This window comes from Lithobates pipiens, unplaced genomic scaffold (genome assembly GCF_037356315.1).
Source record: "Lithobates pipiens isolate NorthernLeopardFrog02 unplaced genomic scaffold, aLitPip1_a1.2 Scaffold_22, whole genome shotgun sequence".
Lineage (NCBI taxonomy): Eukaryota > Metazoa > Chordata > Amphibia > Anura > Ranidae > Lithobates > Lithobates pipiens.
In genome coordinates, this window is record NW_027507784.1 from 24,062,373 (window position 1) to 24,081,698 (window position 19,326).

The following is a 19,326-nucleotide window of genomic DNA, read 5'->3' on the forward strand; positions in this document are numbered from 1 at the left end:
ATCCTCCATCAATCGTACCAAAACTGACTCACCAGATCAAATGGCTGGTGAGATTATAAACCAGCATCTGCACCTTTTTGCAATAAATGCTTAAATCCAAGGTGCTGTTTGCAATGCACAGAATCCTCTCCAAATCCCATGCCACGGTCCCCACATATATATGGAAAGGTTTGATGAACGTTGTTTGAAATTCCATAAAAGTGTAATCTATTGAAGTTTATGGGGGGCCAATGACCGCCAATGGTTTTAGGTGGGTATGGGGGAACTACCTCTGACCACCATTGGTTTTAACCCTTTCATTGCCAGGCCATGTGCTCTATTTTTACCCTTAGGTGGCCAGACCATTTTTATCCTCATTGGTGCCCATATGCAGCCTCACTGTGTCCATCTGTATCCTCATCAGTGCCCATCTGCAGCCTCACTGTGCCCATCTGTATCCTCATCAGTGCCCATCTGCAGCCTCACTGAGCCCATCTGTATCCTCATCAGTGCCCATCTGCAGCCTCACTGTGACCATCTTCAGCCTCACTGTGCCATATGTATCCTCATCAGTGCCCACCTGCAGCCTCGCCAGTACCTTGATTACACACAGCGGGTGTCTCCCGCCATATCATGAGGCTGCAGTCTTAACTGTTGGCCAGCCGTCCACTGTAACAAAGCCCCGCCTCCTCATCCATGATAGACGGTCAACTGAACACTGATACAATGCTGGGAAATTGAATCAGCGTTCCATCTATCATGGATGAGGAGGCGGGGCTTTGTTACAGTGGACGGCCGCCGAACAGTTAAGACCGCAGCTGCATGACAGCGGCAGGAGACACCCGCTGTTTGTGATTACTCCAGGCTGAGTGGCAGTGCAGGCTCAGCCGGAAGATCATGCCGCGCCCGTCAAATGCAGGAGTATCCCGCGAGTCATGGGAGATTTGAGATGTCTGTAACTGGCCTTTGCACCAAGGAGCACTTGGAAAGGCAACGCACATCAAAAACAAAAGGAAAATTCCCAACTCACATACGAGCCTGCCTGCAACAAAACCAGGCTGACCCTGTGAAACAGTTCACATTAAAAACAAGAAGTTAAGTTTACACTCATTTGCAAATACAGCTGTGGTGGCCATGTCAAGGCATCCCTGTGTAGTGCAGTCCTAACTCTGGAGGTATCCAGTGCATCTCCTCACCCAATTCAATCAAACAAATAATTCATTGCAATTCATTGCCATGGTCTCGATGTACATGTTGATCATTTTTAATACAGACCCATGAACCATATTTTGAAGTCACATTTCTTTGGACACCGGGCTCTTCTCTCTTTTTTTATCTATGTCTAAAAACTGAAACGACCTTAAGGTCAAACAGAAAAGGAAGCGGCCCAATCCCCAAGAAGGCCCATTGCCACCATCCATCACAGGAAGGCATTTCTTTCTTTTTGCCCAGATGAATACCCACTCAGGACTGGTGATCAATCCAGTCAGTCCAGCATGGTCTCCAACACAAGAAAGGTTATGTTCAAGACATATCTCCTACATTCAATATATCCATTGTGTAGCACATTTTCAATGAAGGGTTCCCATATGGGCCAAAACATTGGTTTTCTACAGCATGTGACTATATATTATAGCTGTGTCTCGTGAAGAAGGATTGGTGATCCTTTTGGAAAGTATGACGTTATGTTCAAGTCTCATCTCCTACATCCTGTATATGGTCGAGTCCATTACTGAGACTGAATACTTAGGGCCATTGTGTATCACATGCCCAATGAAGGGTTCCCAAATGGACCAAAACTTTGGTTTTCAATGTGACCATATAAAAATAAGGAGCTTTGTTGGTGTGCTGAAGGCATATCTTACCCATGTTGTATATTGTGACCAGCTGGGAGCTTATGTGGCACCCATTGAACTAGTTGGTCAACACCATGATGGTCTTTAAAAGGAATGTTCTCTGGTGATGCTGTGGGACCCATTATTGGAACCCACGGTCAGGAGTCAGCTTGCTGTCTAGATTAGAAGCTTTCTTGCTGGTTGACACATATTCTCTTAGACACCCTCCCCCTCACTATGTTTTATACATGTATTGGCTGACAAATGATGTTAAAAATGAAAGCTTTGCAAAAAATTGAGAAGGAACATTTCACCTACCGATATTCATCAGAAGAATGGCAGAGAGGCTCTTCATTGCCATATTGGTGTGTCCTCCCTTTTGGGTCTTGGTGTTCTGCTCATCTCCAGGATAATAAAATCTCACACCTCGGAGTAACATGAGACCCGGGATGGCGTTTTCTCATCCCTCCAACACCTTGGTAACCAGCAACAAGCTAACACCACCCAAAATCATCCATTCAGTGTATGGAGACCATTAAATATTCATAACACTCTACAGCTGAAGTGCGGCTTCCTTTGTCATAGACATGTTTACACTTATAGGTGTCATGTTCCCGATCCCTATCCAATGGCTACAGAAACAAAGAATATGCTTACAAAGGTGCTGAACTCTAGGAAAATAGAATATTAATATGAAAACTAGCAAATTGGTTTTAGATGTCACTCACTCTACACAATGCTGGGGAAGAGAAGATATCCATAGACAAGGAGGGCTGTTCATTAAAGTGGACCTGTCAACAGCTGTAAATTTTGAGTCAACCATGCTCAGCAGGGCCGTCTTTAAGGCAGGGCAAAAGGGGCAGCTGCCCAGGGCCCTGTCATTGTTGTGGGGCCCAAAGCAGCTGCCTCATACTTGCCAACTATCCCAGTTTACATTCCCTTGTCCCCTGAAGTTTTAGTCCTGTGCTGCTACTAATGCTGCCCAGCTCTGCCCTATTGTTGTGTACAGATGACTCACCTGCAGGCCCTTTATTTACATGTAAATACTGGCATTCATATGTAAATAGCAGTCACATGCATATGTAAATAGCTGAGGCCAACGGCATTTATATGTAAATAAAGGCAGCATTCATAGGTATATCATGCCCCCCCTGCAGTGAGGAGAAGATGTGCTGTAACCTATCGCAACTAGTGAGCAGTATTACTGTACAGCAATCTCTAGCAGCCAATCAACAAGCAGAAATGTGCTGTAACCTCTAGCAACTAATCAGTGAGCCTTAAGGAGTGCTGTAACCTCTAGCAACCAGTCAGTACACAATAATGGTATGCTGTAACCTCTAGCAACCAATCGCAATCGCTGGCTGATCTGATACAGTAAACTGATTTTAAGTCTAGCTGCTATTTATTGTATGTCTCAGAGAAGGTGGAGAGCAACATTGCATGGGGGGAGGGGGGCCCTAAGACAATTTTTGCCCAGGGTCCAATCGATATTAAAGACGGCCCTGAATTGCTCAGTAATACTGTGTGACACTTTCAGGTATTTATTATTTTTCCTCAGGTATGTGGTACTCCCCCTGGCAATGGCTTCATCTGCTTTTCTCTCTAAAAGGACGGCACTACCTTTGTTCAGGCACCATCCATGGTCACCATCTACTTCCTGGACTGAGGTGCTCAGAGATGGCACAGTCATGTAAATCCCGATGACTGCGCAGTGCTCACAAATGCTACCAAGTTACAATTCTGCAGTCTGGCCATTGGGGGAAGGGAGACTGAGAAAATGCTTCTTCCTGCCTGCAGCAGGCTGATGACATCATCTCCACCTAGGCAAAGTCATCGACTGGAGCCCAAGGATAGCTTTCTAATGATAAAAGGTGGAGCTTTTACTGAGCAATGATACTGTTGCTGTATTTTGGTAATTATTTATGCAGACGTGTAAAGTTGCTGACAGGTCCATTTTAAGGTTGGAAGATTTTTTGATTTCCCCCCTACTAGCTTTTGATACCTTATAGCTAATAACGCCTAAGCTTCTCCTGATTTTCTAAGGACTGCCATGATTTAGGGCCCATTCATACTATTGCATTGTAGTAATATGTAATTTACGGCAACATGCTTTCCGTGCATTTGTGCAATGCAGTGCATTATTGCATTTCAGCATTCTGAATAGTACCCCAATACACCTTGGATGTGCGTTGCAGTTTTCTGACGCAAAGCATGTACTTCTTTGACTCAACATATGTTAAAGGGCAGTATGATACATGTTAACAAACCACAATGGTATGAATGAGTCCTCAGAGACAGGTGATATTTTTTTCATAGCGTGGATATAGCCTCAATATTTATCGGTAGAGTTGGGCGAACAGTTCGAGCCAAGCAAAAGTTCTGTCCAAACATCGCCTATTTGGCGAACAGTCAAATTTGTGGGGTGCTTGGCGGGATGTAAACATAATTTTTGCATTGATACATGTCCCCCAGTGCAGTAACCAGGCCACCATACCCTTTTATGGCCAATAACTTGCATATAAGCTTTCAAAATGGGCACTTCTGATCTTTCAAGTTTGGGTCCCATAGACTTTAATAGGGTTCACAGTTCGGGTCCAAACTTTTGTGATGTTCGAGAGTTTTGGCGCAAACCGAACCGGGAGGTGTTTGGCCCAACTCTATTTATCGGGTACCATCCTATCCTAGGGGAAGTATACAGTAGGGGTCTGGAATGTGGACACTGGAGAGCAGGGTTCCTTCTCCCCAGAAGGGTTCCAGAAATGCCGGGAGCGCTGCTACCATGCAGCCCATTGACTGAACAAGCTGCTCTAGGAGGCCTAGGAAGGTCCAGAAACAAAGACCCAAATAAGCTTTGCTCAGAACTAACTGCACCAAAAGGGATCCGGTCCTGAGAAGTGCCACCTCAGTCACTGGTTTGAATCTAGAGGAAGTTGGGAGGATGTGTAAGTAGTGACCCTAAGCTTATTTCTGAGACTGTGTGATGGATGCTGCGCTGGGCACCAATAGTTACGCGTTGGTGTAAAGCAGTGTTTTTCAATTCCAGTCCTCATGGCCCACTAACAGGTCATGTTTTCAGGCTTTCCATTATTTTGCACAGGTGATTTGATCAGTTTCACTGCCTTAGTAATTACCCCAGCTGTTTCATCTGAGGGAAATCCTGAAAACATGACCTGTTAGTGGGCCATGAGGACTGGAATTGAGAAACACTGGTGTAAAGTAACCAGATGCCCAAAGACTTGTCCCATGGTCTTCAGCTTTGGGGCTTTGGACTGTTCACTACTAGCTTCTACTACTATTAGAAAGACTGTCCTCTGATCACGAACCATTGGGGAGCACTTTTGGAGTACCATGTGCCCCAATTCCCATCCAGTTTCCAATGTGTTTACCAGCAATAAACCATAAAAAGACAAACGCTAGAGCAGGGGTCTCAAACTGGCGGCCCTCCAGCTGTTGCAAAACTACAAGTCTCACCAGGCATTGCAAAGCTGACACTTACAAACATGACGGGACTTGTAGTTTTACAACAGCTGGAGGGTCGCCAGTTTATAACCCCCTTCTCTAGGCTGTTTATTGGAGTCGTAATGAATGGACTGTTGCTTGGTTGACAGGCATCCTCTATACTCTTTGGAAAAGAAAATAATGTAATCCCTGCTGGGGTAGCGCTACATAGTATAGTATTATTGAAACAAAAACTTTATTATATTATAAACAGTTTTTTTTATTTTTTGTTTAATATTTCTATAAAATCTTTGTTTTACATGTGAACATTAATACAGGTAGTACCCCTGACAGAGGATTCCCAGAGCACTAGTGGTCTTCTAGAACCTAGCAGAAGATGTTTGCCTTCACACACTCTCTTTAATTAAGACTCTGTATGGCTAATCTGCACATGGCTTGGATGAGGAGGAATCCCTACTCTGAGTCTGCCATCTGTGTGTACATTTCAGCTTGAGTTACTGAGCTCTATAAGCAGAAGGCAATCTACACAGGAGATAAGCATGTGCAAAGGAGCCTTCTACTGTCTGGATACAGAAATGCAAAATATTTATATGTAATGTTTGCCTACCAAAATAAAAGAAAACTTTATTTTGTACTCCTGACTATAAGAATGTAAAGAAAATAAATACTATATTGCTAGATTTTTCTTTAACCACACCCCCCACCTGTACATATATCACCACTATGCTTTGCATTTACCACCTACCACCTGTGTGTTTAGCAATCAACCTGACCCTTACCATTAACCCTATACTCTTATTAAGGTAGATGTTGGGTCATTTGTTTTACTATAATTATTGACAGAATTTGTGTTCTAAATGCAAAGTGTTCTCTGATTGGAGATCATGACAAGGCCCCCTCTCCCCCTCCACCAATCAGAGAAGGTTGTGCAATAATTGAGAAAAATGTAAGGCATTCTCTAAGGCCCCGATCACACATTTCTGCACTCGTTCCCGAAAACACACGGCGCCATTAATTGTTAATAGCACCCTAAATGCAGCTAGTCTTCATGTGATGAAACGCATTGCACACACAACAAATGGAGAGATACAAGAGCTTGCAAGGCTCACTGCTAAAGCAAAAATTCAAGCGCTACTTTGGCCCATTTGTAGGGGAAAAAAATGCACAAAAAAGTGCATAAAACATTACACACAGGTGTGAATGGGGTCTAAATGGTGGTCATGCCAAACCAGCAACTCCCTGTGGTTACTTAACAGAAGGGCCTCACTTGGTATGGCACACAATAGATTATGGCCATTACTGTAGTAGCTTGGGCAACTGAAATGGTACTTAAGCTGGCCCAGTGTAAGCATGCAAAGTATATAATCGCTGGAGCTCAGCTTTAAGATATCTGCAAGACCTAGACCCCTACATTTTTCTGCTTGCTTTCCATATTCAAGCATTGTGTAAAAATATATAGGTAAGAAGCTCAAGTCCATGTATTGTGATTACCTGTTGTGACCTGGATTGACCCTGACCTGCTCTGATCTCTCTCCAGCAGTTTGACCTCGGCTTGCTTTAAGGACTCTGCTTACCCTGCCTGAGCACCTGTGTTTGACCTCAGCTCATAATAAGGACTTCCTACTGTCTCATCTGCCTGACCACCAGTGTATGACCCCAGCTACTAATACGGACTTGCTTCTGCTTCTATTACCTTTATTACCTGTGTTTGACCCGGCTCTCTCCACGGACTCCCCTACAACTAACACTTTTGAGTAAGAAACCTCAGCCGGGCTTCTTACTCAAACTGGTTTCAAGCCTAAGCACCCTACCACAACCACTTGAAGGACTCATCTCCTTCAAGTGGTTTCCCAGTGATCATCACGCAAGTCCTGCTTAAGCCTGCTAGTGACCCATGCCTCTTTATGTCCTATACCCTCCGTACCACTTCCAGGGGTATAGTGCGCTCAGCTGCAAGGGGAGCCGCTCTCAGCATCTCTGTAAGGTACATGACAAAAACATACAAATTCTAGAAATATTAAGGAAGTGTGGTCACGGTGCCATACTATATATATTAAGCAAATATTTAAATAATATACAAAGATCTCAAACACAAACTATATATTTAAGGATCGGCTTACGCCATACAGGTGTAACCGAGTGCGGGCATTCCCACAGGCTGCATGTAGAGCAGCCCATTCATTTCAATCAGCTGACTTATGAGTGAGCAACTGGGAAAAAAAGTTTCTGACTTTTCCAAAAAACACATAAGTTTGTAGATGTATGGAGGTTCCATCCACAATTAACAGTGCCGTCACACATCTGCTAAGGGGCTACGCGTTTCTGTAGAAAGCACATGATTTTGTGTGAGTTCCCCACAGGCAAAGCTGTGGCCTTACCCTTAGAGGCTGATTTAGAGTGATTACAAAAACTGAAAAACGATTTAGTATCCTGCTTTATTATTGCTAAGGAAACAACACAAGGTTCTTTAAATCTCAGAGTATAGTTAAGGCTGGGTTCACACCTTGGAGTGTCAAGAATGGTCGCAAAATCACATGCTTTCCCCAACAGCAGAGAAACGCGTTGCCCCGTAGCAGATGCACAATGGTGTCATTAATTAATGCCACCCCAGTGGATCTGCAAACGTGAGCTTTTTTGCAAGGTCCAAGCTGCATGGTGCAACAGTGTCATGCAGTTCGATGTGGCGTGTCTTTTGGCAAAAAGTCAGGGACTTATTTTCCGTGTATCTAGTGCATAAGGCAGCACCATTTAAATGAATGGTCTGCCCTAAACGTGATGAACAGGAGCACGCCCATGCTCAGACTCACCTGTATAGTGTGAACCGAATCTAAAGGAAACCTGAAAACCACTGACTTTCTAAAAATGTCTTAGGGTCAGCATACAAGCCAAATAACTGTTCAAAGGGAACAGTATAGGCAACGGTAGTTCATATAGGCAACGGTAGTTGCCTATATGAACTCTCAGTACGGGATTCCTTTAATAGCTACATCATGCAAATGGTTATGGGATAAGGGCTACATAGAATGGCAGCCATGAATAGATATATAAAGAGGAAAGAATCGCCACTACTCCCGTCCAGCTCAGGTGAATAAACGATAAAAAGCAGCCTCAGCCCACTTTTTTCCAACAAATCACTCTCATACATTTTACCCTTGCCCACCAGCGGCTTAATCATAGGGTCCCTAGGCTTGAGCCCCGTTGGACAGGGCAAAATGCATCAGAATGCGTGGTTTGGTGGTGACAAGTAGGCTGAGGCCCCACTTTATCGTTTATTCACCTGGGCTGGTCGGGATTAGCACCGATTCTTTCCTCTTTACATTTGATAACCATCTGGATTTTTTATCAGGACAAGCCTGCAACCTGTTCTGGGATGCAGAAATATGCTTTCGCCTCTACTTTGAGGGGGGACTTAATCAAATAAACCATAAATAGATAGTTGAAAGTTCAGTGTTAGTGTTCCTTGAGAGTCCCACCAAAAACGTAATGGGAGAGAATACACAAATATAAAGAAAAAAAATGAACATGCTGGCTTTGTCATCTTAGTTACGGTATTTCAAATAATCCTTCACAGAATGTCCTGTATTTTGGTGATTATGGAAGATATAATCAGAAGGCTCATTAGTATAGAAGATCCAAGGTTGGCTCCATTGGCAGCAGTGTTTTCTTGGATCACACTTAAGCCCTGAGCTGCCTGTTTGGGCTTTTGTGTGGAGCATTTGGTAGTGGAGACTGTTGCGGTCTTTACTGTTGTGGTTTTGATTTGTTTGGTGAAGATGTCCTTAAGCTCACAGTGTTCAACCATCCAAGTGGTGAAGTTGGAGACTTTGGTGTAGACTCCAGGGATGCCAGGTGTGGCACAGCCAACCCCCCAGCTGACAATCCCAACCAGGAACCAAGTGTCACCTACCTGGCATGCCAAGGGACCTCCTGAATCTCCCTGAAAAAAAAAAACAAAGCAGAAAATTTCAAATGGACCATTTCTTCTATCAATAAAAGCATCTGGCTATATACAGCTGTTTACGAATGGTGTTTGATAGACCAGTCAGCCATGCACCAATCTTTATTTTAACTCACCATACACTACATATACCGTAAGCATTCTATTGTTTTTTTTCTGTTAATATTTTTACAACTTGTTGGCTTTCCTTAAGCTGGCCATACAGCTGGTTACAAAGGATGGGGAGATGGTGAAGGTATTGAATTTATTCTTCTCCTCAGTCTTCACAAGGGAATCAGGGGGCTTCAGTAACCAAAACTGCTATGTTTATCCTCATGACACATCACAGGAAGCACCTCCATGGCTAACAGAGGACAGAAATAAAATTAGACTTGGGAAACTTAACACTAATAAATCACCAGGACCAGATGGCTTGCACCCGAGGGTACCTAGTGAACTCAGTCAAGTAATTGCCAGACCATTGTTCCTAATTTTTATTGACAGCTCACTGACTGGAATGGTACCAGCTGATTGGAGAAAAGCCAATGTAGCACCAATATTTAAAAAGGGCCAAAAATACATCCCTGGGAATTACAGACCTGTTAGCCTAACATCAATAGTATGTAAACTCTTGGAGGGGGGTGATAAGGGACTATATACAAAATTTTAGTAATGAGAACGGTATTATTAGCAGTAATCAACATGGATTCATGAAGAATCGTTCTTGCCAAACCAATCTATTAATCTTCTATGAGGAGGTGAGTTGCCAGCTAGATAAAGGAAGGCCCGTAGATGTGGTGTATCTGGATTTTGCAAAAGCATCTGACACAGTTCCCCATAAACGTTTACTGTACAAAGTAAGGTCTGTTGGCATGGATCATAGGGTGAGTACATGGATTGAAAACTGGCTACAAGGGCGAGTTCAGAGGGTGGTGATAAATGGGCAGTACCCGGAATGGTCTGGGATGGGTAGTGGGGTCCCCCAGGGTTCTGTGCTGGGACCAATCCTATTTAATTTGTTCATAAATGACCTGGAGGGTGGGGTAAACAGTTCAATCTCTGTATTTGCGGATGATACTAAGCTAAACAGGGCAATAACTTCTCAGCAGAATGTGGCAACCTTGCAAAAAGATCTGAACAAATTAATGGGGTGGGCAACTACATGGCAAATGAGGTTTAATGTAGAAAATTTAAAATAATGCATTTGGATAGCAAAAATATGAATGCAATCTATAGACTGGGGGTAGAACCTCTGGGGGAATCTAGGATGGAAAAGGACCTGGGGGTCCTAGTAGATGATAGGCTCAGCAATGGCATGCAATGCCACTCTGCTGCTAACAAAGCAAACAGAATATTGGCATTAAAAAAGAGGATCGACTCCAGAGATAGAGTAAATCTATAATTCTCCCGCTCTACAAGACTCTGGTCCGGCCCCACCTGGAGTATGCTGTCCAGTTCTGGGCACCAGTCCTCAGGAAGGATGTACTGGAAATGGAGCGAGTACAAAGAAGGGCAACAAAGCTAATAAAGGGTCTGGAGGATATTAGTTATGAGGAAAGGTTGCGAGCACTGAACTTATTCTCTCTGGAGAAGAGACGCTTGAGAGGGGATATGATTTCAATATACAAATACCGTACTGGTGACCCCACAATAGGGATAAAACTTTTTTTGCAGAAGGTAGTTTAACAAGACTTGTGGCCACTCATTAAAATTAGAAAAAAGAGGTTTAACCTTAAACTACGTAGAGGGTTCTTTATTGTAAGAGCGGCAAGGATGTGGAATTCCCTTCCACAGGTGGTGGTCTCAGCGGGGGGGGCATTGATAGTTTCAAGAAAAAACTATTAGATAAACACCTGAACGACCACAACATACAGGGATATACAATGTAATACTGACATATAATCACACACATAGGTTGGACTTGATGTGTCTTTTTTCAACCTCACCTACTATGTAACTATGTGACTATGTAACTATGTAACCATATCATTTTCTTATTCAATTTTCTTTAGATTTACCTTCAATCATGTAGTGCAAGGGTCTGCCTGATCGCATACAAATTGAAAGTGTTTAGGTTTGAGCTCCTATTACATGGTTTTGGTAAATCTAAAGAAAAGTTGTACAAGAAAATTGTATAACGTATAGCAAGCAAGCCTTATAAAAAATCCTATGCAGTTAAAAGTCGATCTCAGCTTTGTGTACAAACCACAGCCAGGTCTAACCCCAACCGCAGTAGTCTGTAGAACATTGGACTTCCCATTGACCAGTAGACCATAGAGCATTGGGCATTGGGCTATTGAAAGCCAGGGTAGAGGCTTCACTCTGTAGGGTGCTGTCCTGAGCTAAGAGTCAACTACACATACCTCTTTTTTTCTGACCCTTATCCTACTAGATTCTAAGGCCGCGTACACACGAGAGGATTGTCCGCCCAACTTAATCCGCTGAAACGTGTTTCAGCGGACAATCCGCCCGTGTGTGGGCTTCAGCGGACTTTTTCAGCGGACAGTCTGGCGAACCAAGTCTTTCGGAATTTCCGTAATTTTGTCCGTCCAAACTTCGTTTCAGCGGACAGTCCGCTCGTGAGTAAGCAAGTTGGACGGACTAAGTATGGCGCATGCTCAGAAAGGATTTACACAGCGGAAGGTTGCATTGCAGTGTATTGGACGTCGAATTTCTAGTCCCGTCGTACGTGTTGTACACGTCATCGCGCAAGTTTTCAGCGGACTGTTCGTTCATCGTGTGTGGTCAAGTCCGTTCATTCAAAAGTTGGACGGACTGTCTGTCGGATTGTCTGACGAACTTAGTTGGGCGGACAATCCTCTCGTATGTACGCGGCCTCAGTTGGTAAACAACAAAAACAAGAGCAACTTAGCCTTGCTCAAAATATTACCTGTGTACAGGACTGCGAGGGATGTCAGCATCAAATAAATCTCCAATAACAAAATAGAAAATAAAAAAACAGAAGACAGGAAGTCGGTTTTACACACCTGGCAACCATCTTTTCTTTGATTGGTATAACCGGCACAAATATTGTCACTGCGGATAGTCCCCAGTGTGTACAGGTCTCCATATTTAGTAAGGAACATTTGATCACATGCTTTGGCATTTATCAGCGGGAGTTTCACTTCACGTAGGGTGTATGGCAAAGGCAATGAAACTGGAAAAAGAAGACGACATTAATAAGGATGAGTGCCACATTTTGACATTATGTCAGCCAGTAAAGCCATAGTTTTTATTTGCTGAACCCATCCTCCAAAACAAGTTAATGAATGAGACCACCCCTTATGAAAATGTTTTGTATAATAAAATAAACTGTCCTCTCAAATGCTACAAGGTCGTAGCAAGTGACGTAACTCCACTTTTACTCTACATTCTGGTGGCCTACACTAGACCAACATACCATTTTTAATATGTCAAAAACACCATAGATCAAAAGCTGGTGATCTGTAGACCTTTTACAGCAGTCTTTGGGTGGTATCCACAACGGCTAGCAGTGCCCGGGTCCTGCTCCATCCTCATGCCAGTGGCCAAGGCTGGGGTGTGCTGAGGTCATGCTGACTGCCCCCCTTGATTTCCACACTTATCTGCCTGCTTTCCACCACTTTTGTGAGTGCAAGTTTTACCTTCAATACCTTTCATTGATTAGACATGCTACACTATGATTTTTTTTTTCACCTTTTGCTTATTTTTTCTTAGCTGGTCTTAGGCAGATCATCTGTAGGCAGCTGCAGTCTATGTTCTCCACTGCAGGTGGCGCTTAACCATAGCAATAATGCAGATAGGAGAGGAAGTTGCGAGGAACTTGGTTCCTCTATGATTTTCTCGGTCACAGAGTGTCAGGGCTGGCTTAGCCCTTCCTTCTCTGGGCTGGCTGCTCAGCTGTCGGCTAATTGCCAGCTCTCATCTCTCTCCACAGTTACCAGCTGTTCCTGATCATGCTCGTCTGACCTGCCTACTTAAAGCTGTCCAGCTCACTTCATCTCTGCCTCCGCCTTGGTCACATCACAAGAAACCATCTCCTGCGGTTCTGTTTAAAGACTGGATTGCTGACATCCCTTCTGGCTCCTTATCCTGCTTGCTGTTGCTCCACTTGGATCCCTGACTTCTGGCCTGGCTGATTACCCGATCTGGTTACTGAACTCTGGACTGGCTGCCTACTCGATCCGGTTACTGGACTCTGGCTATGCTTTGACTACGCTTTCTCTATTTACCTTTTTATTTTATTTAATAAACAAGTGTGCTTTTATTGTACTTCTGTCTCAGTCTGATTCATGGTTTCTGACACAGGGAGACAACTATTCGATTAGATGCTGATGCCCCATGTGACTTAGGTGGCCACCTACGGTGGGGGAGGAGCCTATTTAAGGCCATAACTCCTGAGCTTGGTATGCATTTTGCAAGTGGCTAGCATAAGGACAGGACTCCCGTCTGACAGGGACAATATTTAGAGTCAGGGAAAGGTTCTGTAGGAGTAGGGAAAGTGCAAAAACTATGCCAATCTCTCCTAGGAATTCTCTTCATTGGGTTTGCACTGGCCAGGCCGCATTCTGCTCCTTGTGACAAACACTGTCGGCATCCTCAGGTCTTCAGACTACTGGTCCATCACTGTTACAGTTGCAAGTGGCTCTGGACGAGTTGCCTTCCCACTGGGCCTTATTTTACTTGCTGAACTTTTCAACAATATATTACTATTGCTGAGCTTGGAATCTGAGGTTGATTTTCTAAAACTGGTGCAGCTCTGCATAGTAGCCAATCAGCTTCTAACTTCAGCTTGTTCAGTTAAGCTTTGACAAAAAACCTGAAAGCTGATTGGTTTCTATGCAGAGCTTCACCAGATTTTGCCCTCTCCAGTTTTAGAAAATCAAAACCTCTGTGTGTTTACTGCCCACCACACCATGCTGCACCCACCCACCTTGAATGGTAGATTGCATTGAAAACTTGAAGGACCCAGCCAATCTATGAGCTTTCATTAAAGGTCATTTTCTATATGTACAGTTGGGTGCTAGCTTCTTTGGGACAGAATGCCACTCACCGCCTTCTGCAATGGACCCCCAGCCTGTTAGGGAACACATCATCCCATCGGGAAAGTTCTGATTGGGCCCAGGGAGGCAGATTGGAAGAATGTTGCTTGTGAAATTTATGGGATTCTTCAATTCAAGCATTGCAAGGTCCCCAGCGTAGTTAACGTCATTGTATTTCGGGTAAAGGGTGACGTTTTTTACATCTATGGTGACTCTGGTGCTGCTCTTACCAGTGAGGTTCACGGTGCCCAGCATGACGGAGAGCTTTGTGGGATCTTTTCCACTAAGAAAGAAAGAATGAACATTATCAAACCTTCATAACATCTCCATTACATTGGTCCTGATTTCATTAGCCATTCCACCACACAGCCATGCACTTACATACAGGATTATAGCAAGAGAAGAGCGACAAGGAGGAGGACTTCCTATAGGGGAGAAGTTCTATGGGGCATTCTTGCCTCTATTTGTATAAGGAGTTGGTCTTGGGTAAACTTAATTAATTGGCACTTTCCACCATTTACATGACTCTTAAAGTGAACCTGTCAGTACCTTTTTACAAGTCCACATAAATAAGTTCTTGGCATGTCGCAATATACAGCAACAGCAGGGCTTTTTTTCAGTGGGAACGTGGAGGAACGCAGTTCCAGCACCTCCTGGACTGATTGTATGTAATGGCAAGGGGTGCTGGGGTGTGCTGCAGTGTATTGATGGTCACTGCTGGGGATCTATTCTAGCTGGAGGGTATCTATTTTTCCAGATGGATCTATTGTTGCTGAGGAGGTCTGTTGTTGCTGGTAGGGGATCTATTGTTGCTATGGGTGGGTCTTATGTTGCTGGGGGTCAGTTGTTGCTGAAGGAGATCTACTGTTTGGGGAGGGGTCTATTTTTGATGGCTGCCAGAGAGTCTATTAAAGATGGCTGTGCGGAGATCTGTTGATGCTGCCTGGAGTCTATTGTTGCTGGGGGGGGGGGGGTTGTTGTGGGTGGTACATTGTTGGATCTATTGTTGCTGGCTGAAGGGGATCTATTTTACTGCTTTTCTTGATATCATTACCAAATTCCATACAAATTACTTAGCACCACGAAATTATAATTGGTTCTGTATTGTCTAAAAGGGACGGTACTAGGAGGCGGGTAGGGGATGGAACCAGGGAATGGTCCTGAGCAACAGTGTTATTTCTCAGGAAAGCTACACATTTTATCATTAAAAAAAAGTAATCCTTAAGCTCTAACCAAGTGACTTTGCTGACTTTTCTGAGATAATAGAATCAGTGTGCTGCAGGCAGGAGGAAACATTTCCCCAGTCTCCTCTCCCTTAGTGTGCAGAATAAAATGTTGAAACTCTATAAGAAGTCACAAGGTGAGCAGCTCCAGCAGGGGCTGATCTGTATGAGACATTTTGTGAACACATCCAAGAACCCCAGACACCAGGATTTACAGGATTGTGTCATCTCTGGCCTCTGTCATCTCAGTATTGGAATTTCACCCCTAAATGGAAGTTCCACTTTTCTGCCTTCTATCCTCTGCCTTTTGACAGGTTCCTAGAGTTGCCACCTGTATGGGAATGACCCAGACAGTCCCGGTTTTGGCAGCTGTGCCCGGGTTTGCATCCTCCTGCAACCCGGACCCCACAGCATAAGCTCCAGTCCCAGCCAGTGTGAAAAGTACCTGCAGCCCCCCCCACCAGCGCCATGCCCTCACACCCACCTTCCCCCCCACCAGCGCCATGCCCTCACACCCACCCTCCACCCCCCACTGCTAAATATGCTCTCTCCCAAGTTCCACCAGCAGCACTCCTCCCCCGCTCCTGTGGCTTCAGTGGCAAGTGCCTCACCCTGCTCCCCCACTCCGAAGCACTCTCTCCCGCCAGCAGCAACCCCCCCAGCCTTCAGTGGTGAGCACTCCCGAGTCCCCCATCGCCCCCCCCTTTCAATGTCCCGATCAGCAAATTCAGGACGCTCTCTCCCACCAGCAGCACGCTCTACCCTTCTTCCCCTGCTCCAGCCTCCAGCAGAGCTAATGCCTTGTTTGTGAAAGTGTGACAGGTAAGTTACAGACTTGTCCAGTCGGTCCCCCTCCTCGCCCTGCCAGTAGAAGGAGCAGCCAGTGTAGCGATCAGCCTCAGTACAGGGAGCAACCCGCAGCTTACAGAACGGGCCGCCATTGCAGAAAATACCGGGGTTATGACAGCTATCTGCTGCCATAACCACAGTATTCTACGTCAGTATACCGGCATAAGGCTACGGCGGTTTTGCGGTAAGCAGTTGGGGTGAGGATAATGCTGGATCCTGAGACTGGTAACCGTCATTTTATTAAAAGTCAGCAGCTGCAGTATTTGAAGCTTCCGTCCTTTCATTTTTATGGGGGGTGGGGGGACTGAAGAACCTCTTTAACATGAAAACAAATATTTGATGTCAGGTTCACAGTAATTCTTATCAATATTCCTATCACACACCTTCCTAGAAAACAAGGCTCATAAAACATTGGGTGCTGCCAGGGCCGGTGCTCCCACTAGGCAACCTAGGCAGCTGCCACGGCGCACTGCTGCCTAGGGGATGGAGCCATGGCCGTTGACTTCCCCACTAGCCTGGAACACGATGGGCCCTACACAGGGATAGGGTGCTGACTGACTCTACAGAGAAAGCAGCAGCCGTGGAGAACATCGTCATGGCTGCTGCAGAGAAGGTCATCAGAAACTGGAGGTGGTGAAAGAGTTGGGCACGAGGACAGCTGGGGAGGAGGTGGGAAAGGAGACAGCTGTGGAGAGAAGGTAGGCACCATGTCTCTGGATGTAGAAGAAATTCTGCTGCCCCGGTGAGTGTGCTCTGACCCTGTTGAAGTCACCTAAGTGGCCCTAGGCAAGACTAACGGGGGGGGGGGCATGCTAGTGTTAGCCTTGCCTAGGGCGCAAAATAGTCAAGCACCGGCCTTGGGTGCTGCCAAGATTACCAACTGGGTCCTGGAAACATCAAGCAAGTGTACATATTCACAGTAGTAGTACACCATGGATCAACAATCACCGTCCAAAGGTTTCTTTATTACAGAGAGATCACAGACATAAGGCAATTTTTCGAAACCACGCAAGGCCCCATGTTCAGGCATGTGAAGGTTCACATTCAATTCCTGTTTATATTTATTAATTATTATTTATTTATTATTCTGTTCTTTGCTTTTTGGAAAAGAAAATAGAAATTATGGTAGGCAACTTACTTTAGACAGTGAGCCGCGGTGGCCAAGCAGGTTCTGGATATGACTGCCGCCCCACAGACATGATCACCCTTGTAGAGGAGGCTTCCCATCCATGGCGTCTTGCCTTGAGAAATATTCTCTCCCCCCACAACGCGCTGGGATATGGACGGGTGACCACATTCTGGAAAAGAAAAGTAAAGTGTTCTGTAGAACTAAACTCACCAGGGGTCCAGAGTCCAGCCTGCATACCCAGGCACAGACCATCAGCTTAGTCTCATGGAGGGTCACGGCCTAAAAACGTCTTAAATGTCTGATGTGAGTAAGTGGGTTCAGATTTTTCTCTTTTGGTGTGTTGTATTTTGACGCAAGAAATTTTCTTGTTAATATTGAACATTAATAGGGTTGTCTCAGTTATTTTTGGAATCATTTTTTGTAATGATGGATCTTAGCTGTAGAGTTAACCTGAGCTTAAAAGACTGATTTAGGTGGAAGGTTCAAGGCATAGACTTGTAGGGTATGGGCACAGGAGTGCCCAGTGTAGTTCTCCAAATTGGTCACTAGATCTTGCCATATTAATAAGAGTTAGAGATCCTGTAGTCCAGAGTAGGCCGTGTAATTGCTTAGGTAGCCACTAAAGGTCCCCGAGTAGTGAATGGGGTATACCATAGATAGTGAGGTAGTGTCAGTCCTGTCCTTGCCAGTGTGGTGCATTGGTGTTGGGCAAAGGGGTTCTATATACAGTAAATAGTTAAATATATAAATGGTTGGTTGGTTGGTTATTGGAAGCAAGGACCAAGACAGCCAAGACATAATCTTTGAGGAGTTAGCTTCTGGCTTCCCTTAGTGGAGAAGCAAGGAAGGAGAGGTGCAGCATTGATCAGACTAATCATATAGACTAATCATATGGGATATAGAACTCTGGCAATACCTTAAAGCAGTGATTTTCAACCAGGATTTCGAAAAACCCTAGGGTTCCTCCAAAGGTTGCTAGGGGTTCCTTCAGCATTGGGCAATTTCTGTCTTTCAGATAAGTTCCCACTGACACCATTGATCTTTTAAGCTATATGTAAGGAGGTAATTCTTCCCAATGACCACAAGTGTAAGGACCATTCTTCCCACTGACCATCACACTATTAGATCATAAGTTGTAGATTTCAATTTTTTTTGCAGGGGTTCCCCAAGGCCGGAGAACTATTTCAAGGGTTCCTCTGTGTTGAAAAAGGTTGAGAAAGGCTGGACTAAAGTATTGGGCTGCTTCTCAACTCAGCTCTCAACTCTGTGGTTATCTGTTTGCAGGGAATGTACCGTCACCATTGGGATAAATTAAAGCGTGTAAATCTGTCGATCAATTGTGTTCCAATAAAGGAGTCAACAGGCTGCCATTGTGTAGACTTCTCCTTCTCCTAACCTCAAGATAGGAACGTCTTCTAGAAATGAAACTTGTGCTGGTCAAGCTGCTATTGGGGTCCACAGCCATAAAGCCTGAGGATGAGGAAGGAATGGGAAAGACTACTGTTGGTGCATGTTAGGTCAGGCCGGGGGGGGGGGGGGGGTTCCAATGTCATGGTGCCGATTGGAAGATCCCATGCCTGTAGCACCTCAATGAGTGAGTGGGAACCTCTTTTGGGCAACAAATGCGCATAGGGCAGCCCTATGCGCAACTTGCAGAAAATGTGTGTAAATTGTACTTTCAGAATCGCAAGTGGGACTGCTAGTTCTCGCAACACCATTTCTGGACAAGACCTAAGTCTAAGCCCTTGTACACACGGTCGGACATTCTGGCAACCAAATCCGACGGATTTTGTCCGACGGATTTTGTTCGACGGATTTTGTCCGACGGATTTTGTCCGAAACTGTTGCATACACACGGTCGGACAAAGTTGTCGAAAAATCAGATTGTACATAA

General features: G+C 44.8%; 1 protein-coding gene across 1 annotated transcript in view; it reads right to left on the bottom strand.

Annotated features, from left to right (window-relative positions):
• The window catches only part of LOC143925631 (transmembrane protease serine 9-like), a 117,469-nt gene that overhangs the window by 16,186 nt on the left and 81,957 nt on the right, over nucleotides 1–19,326 (bottom strand). The window contains exons 9-12 of the mRNA XM_077450097.1: nucleotides 17,442–17,601; nucleotides 14,462–14,514; nucleotides 12,198–12,367; nucleotides 8,949–9,210 (exon numbers count right to left, since the gene is read on the bottom strand). Of these exons, the coding sequence (XP_077306223.1) occupies nucleotides 8,949–9,210; nucleotides 12,198–12,367; nucleotides 14,462–14,514; nucleotides 17,442–17,601 (645 nt within the window). The remainder of the gene's footprint in view (nucleotides 1–8,948; nucleotides 9,211–12,197; nucleotides 12,368–14,461; nucleotides 14,515–17,441; nucleotides 17,602–19,326) is intronic.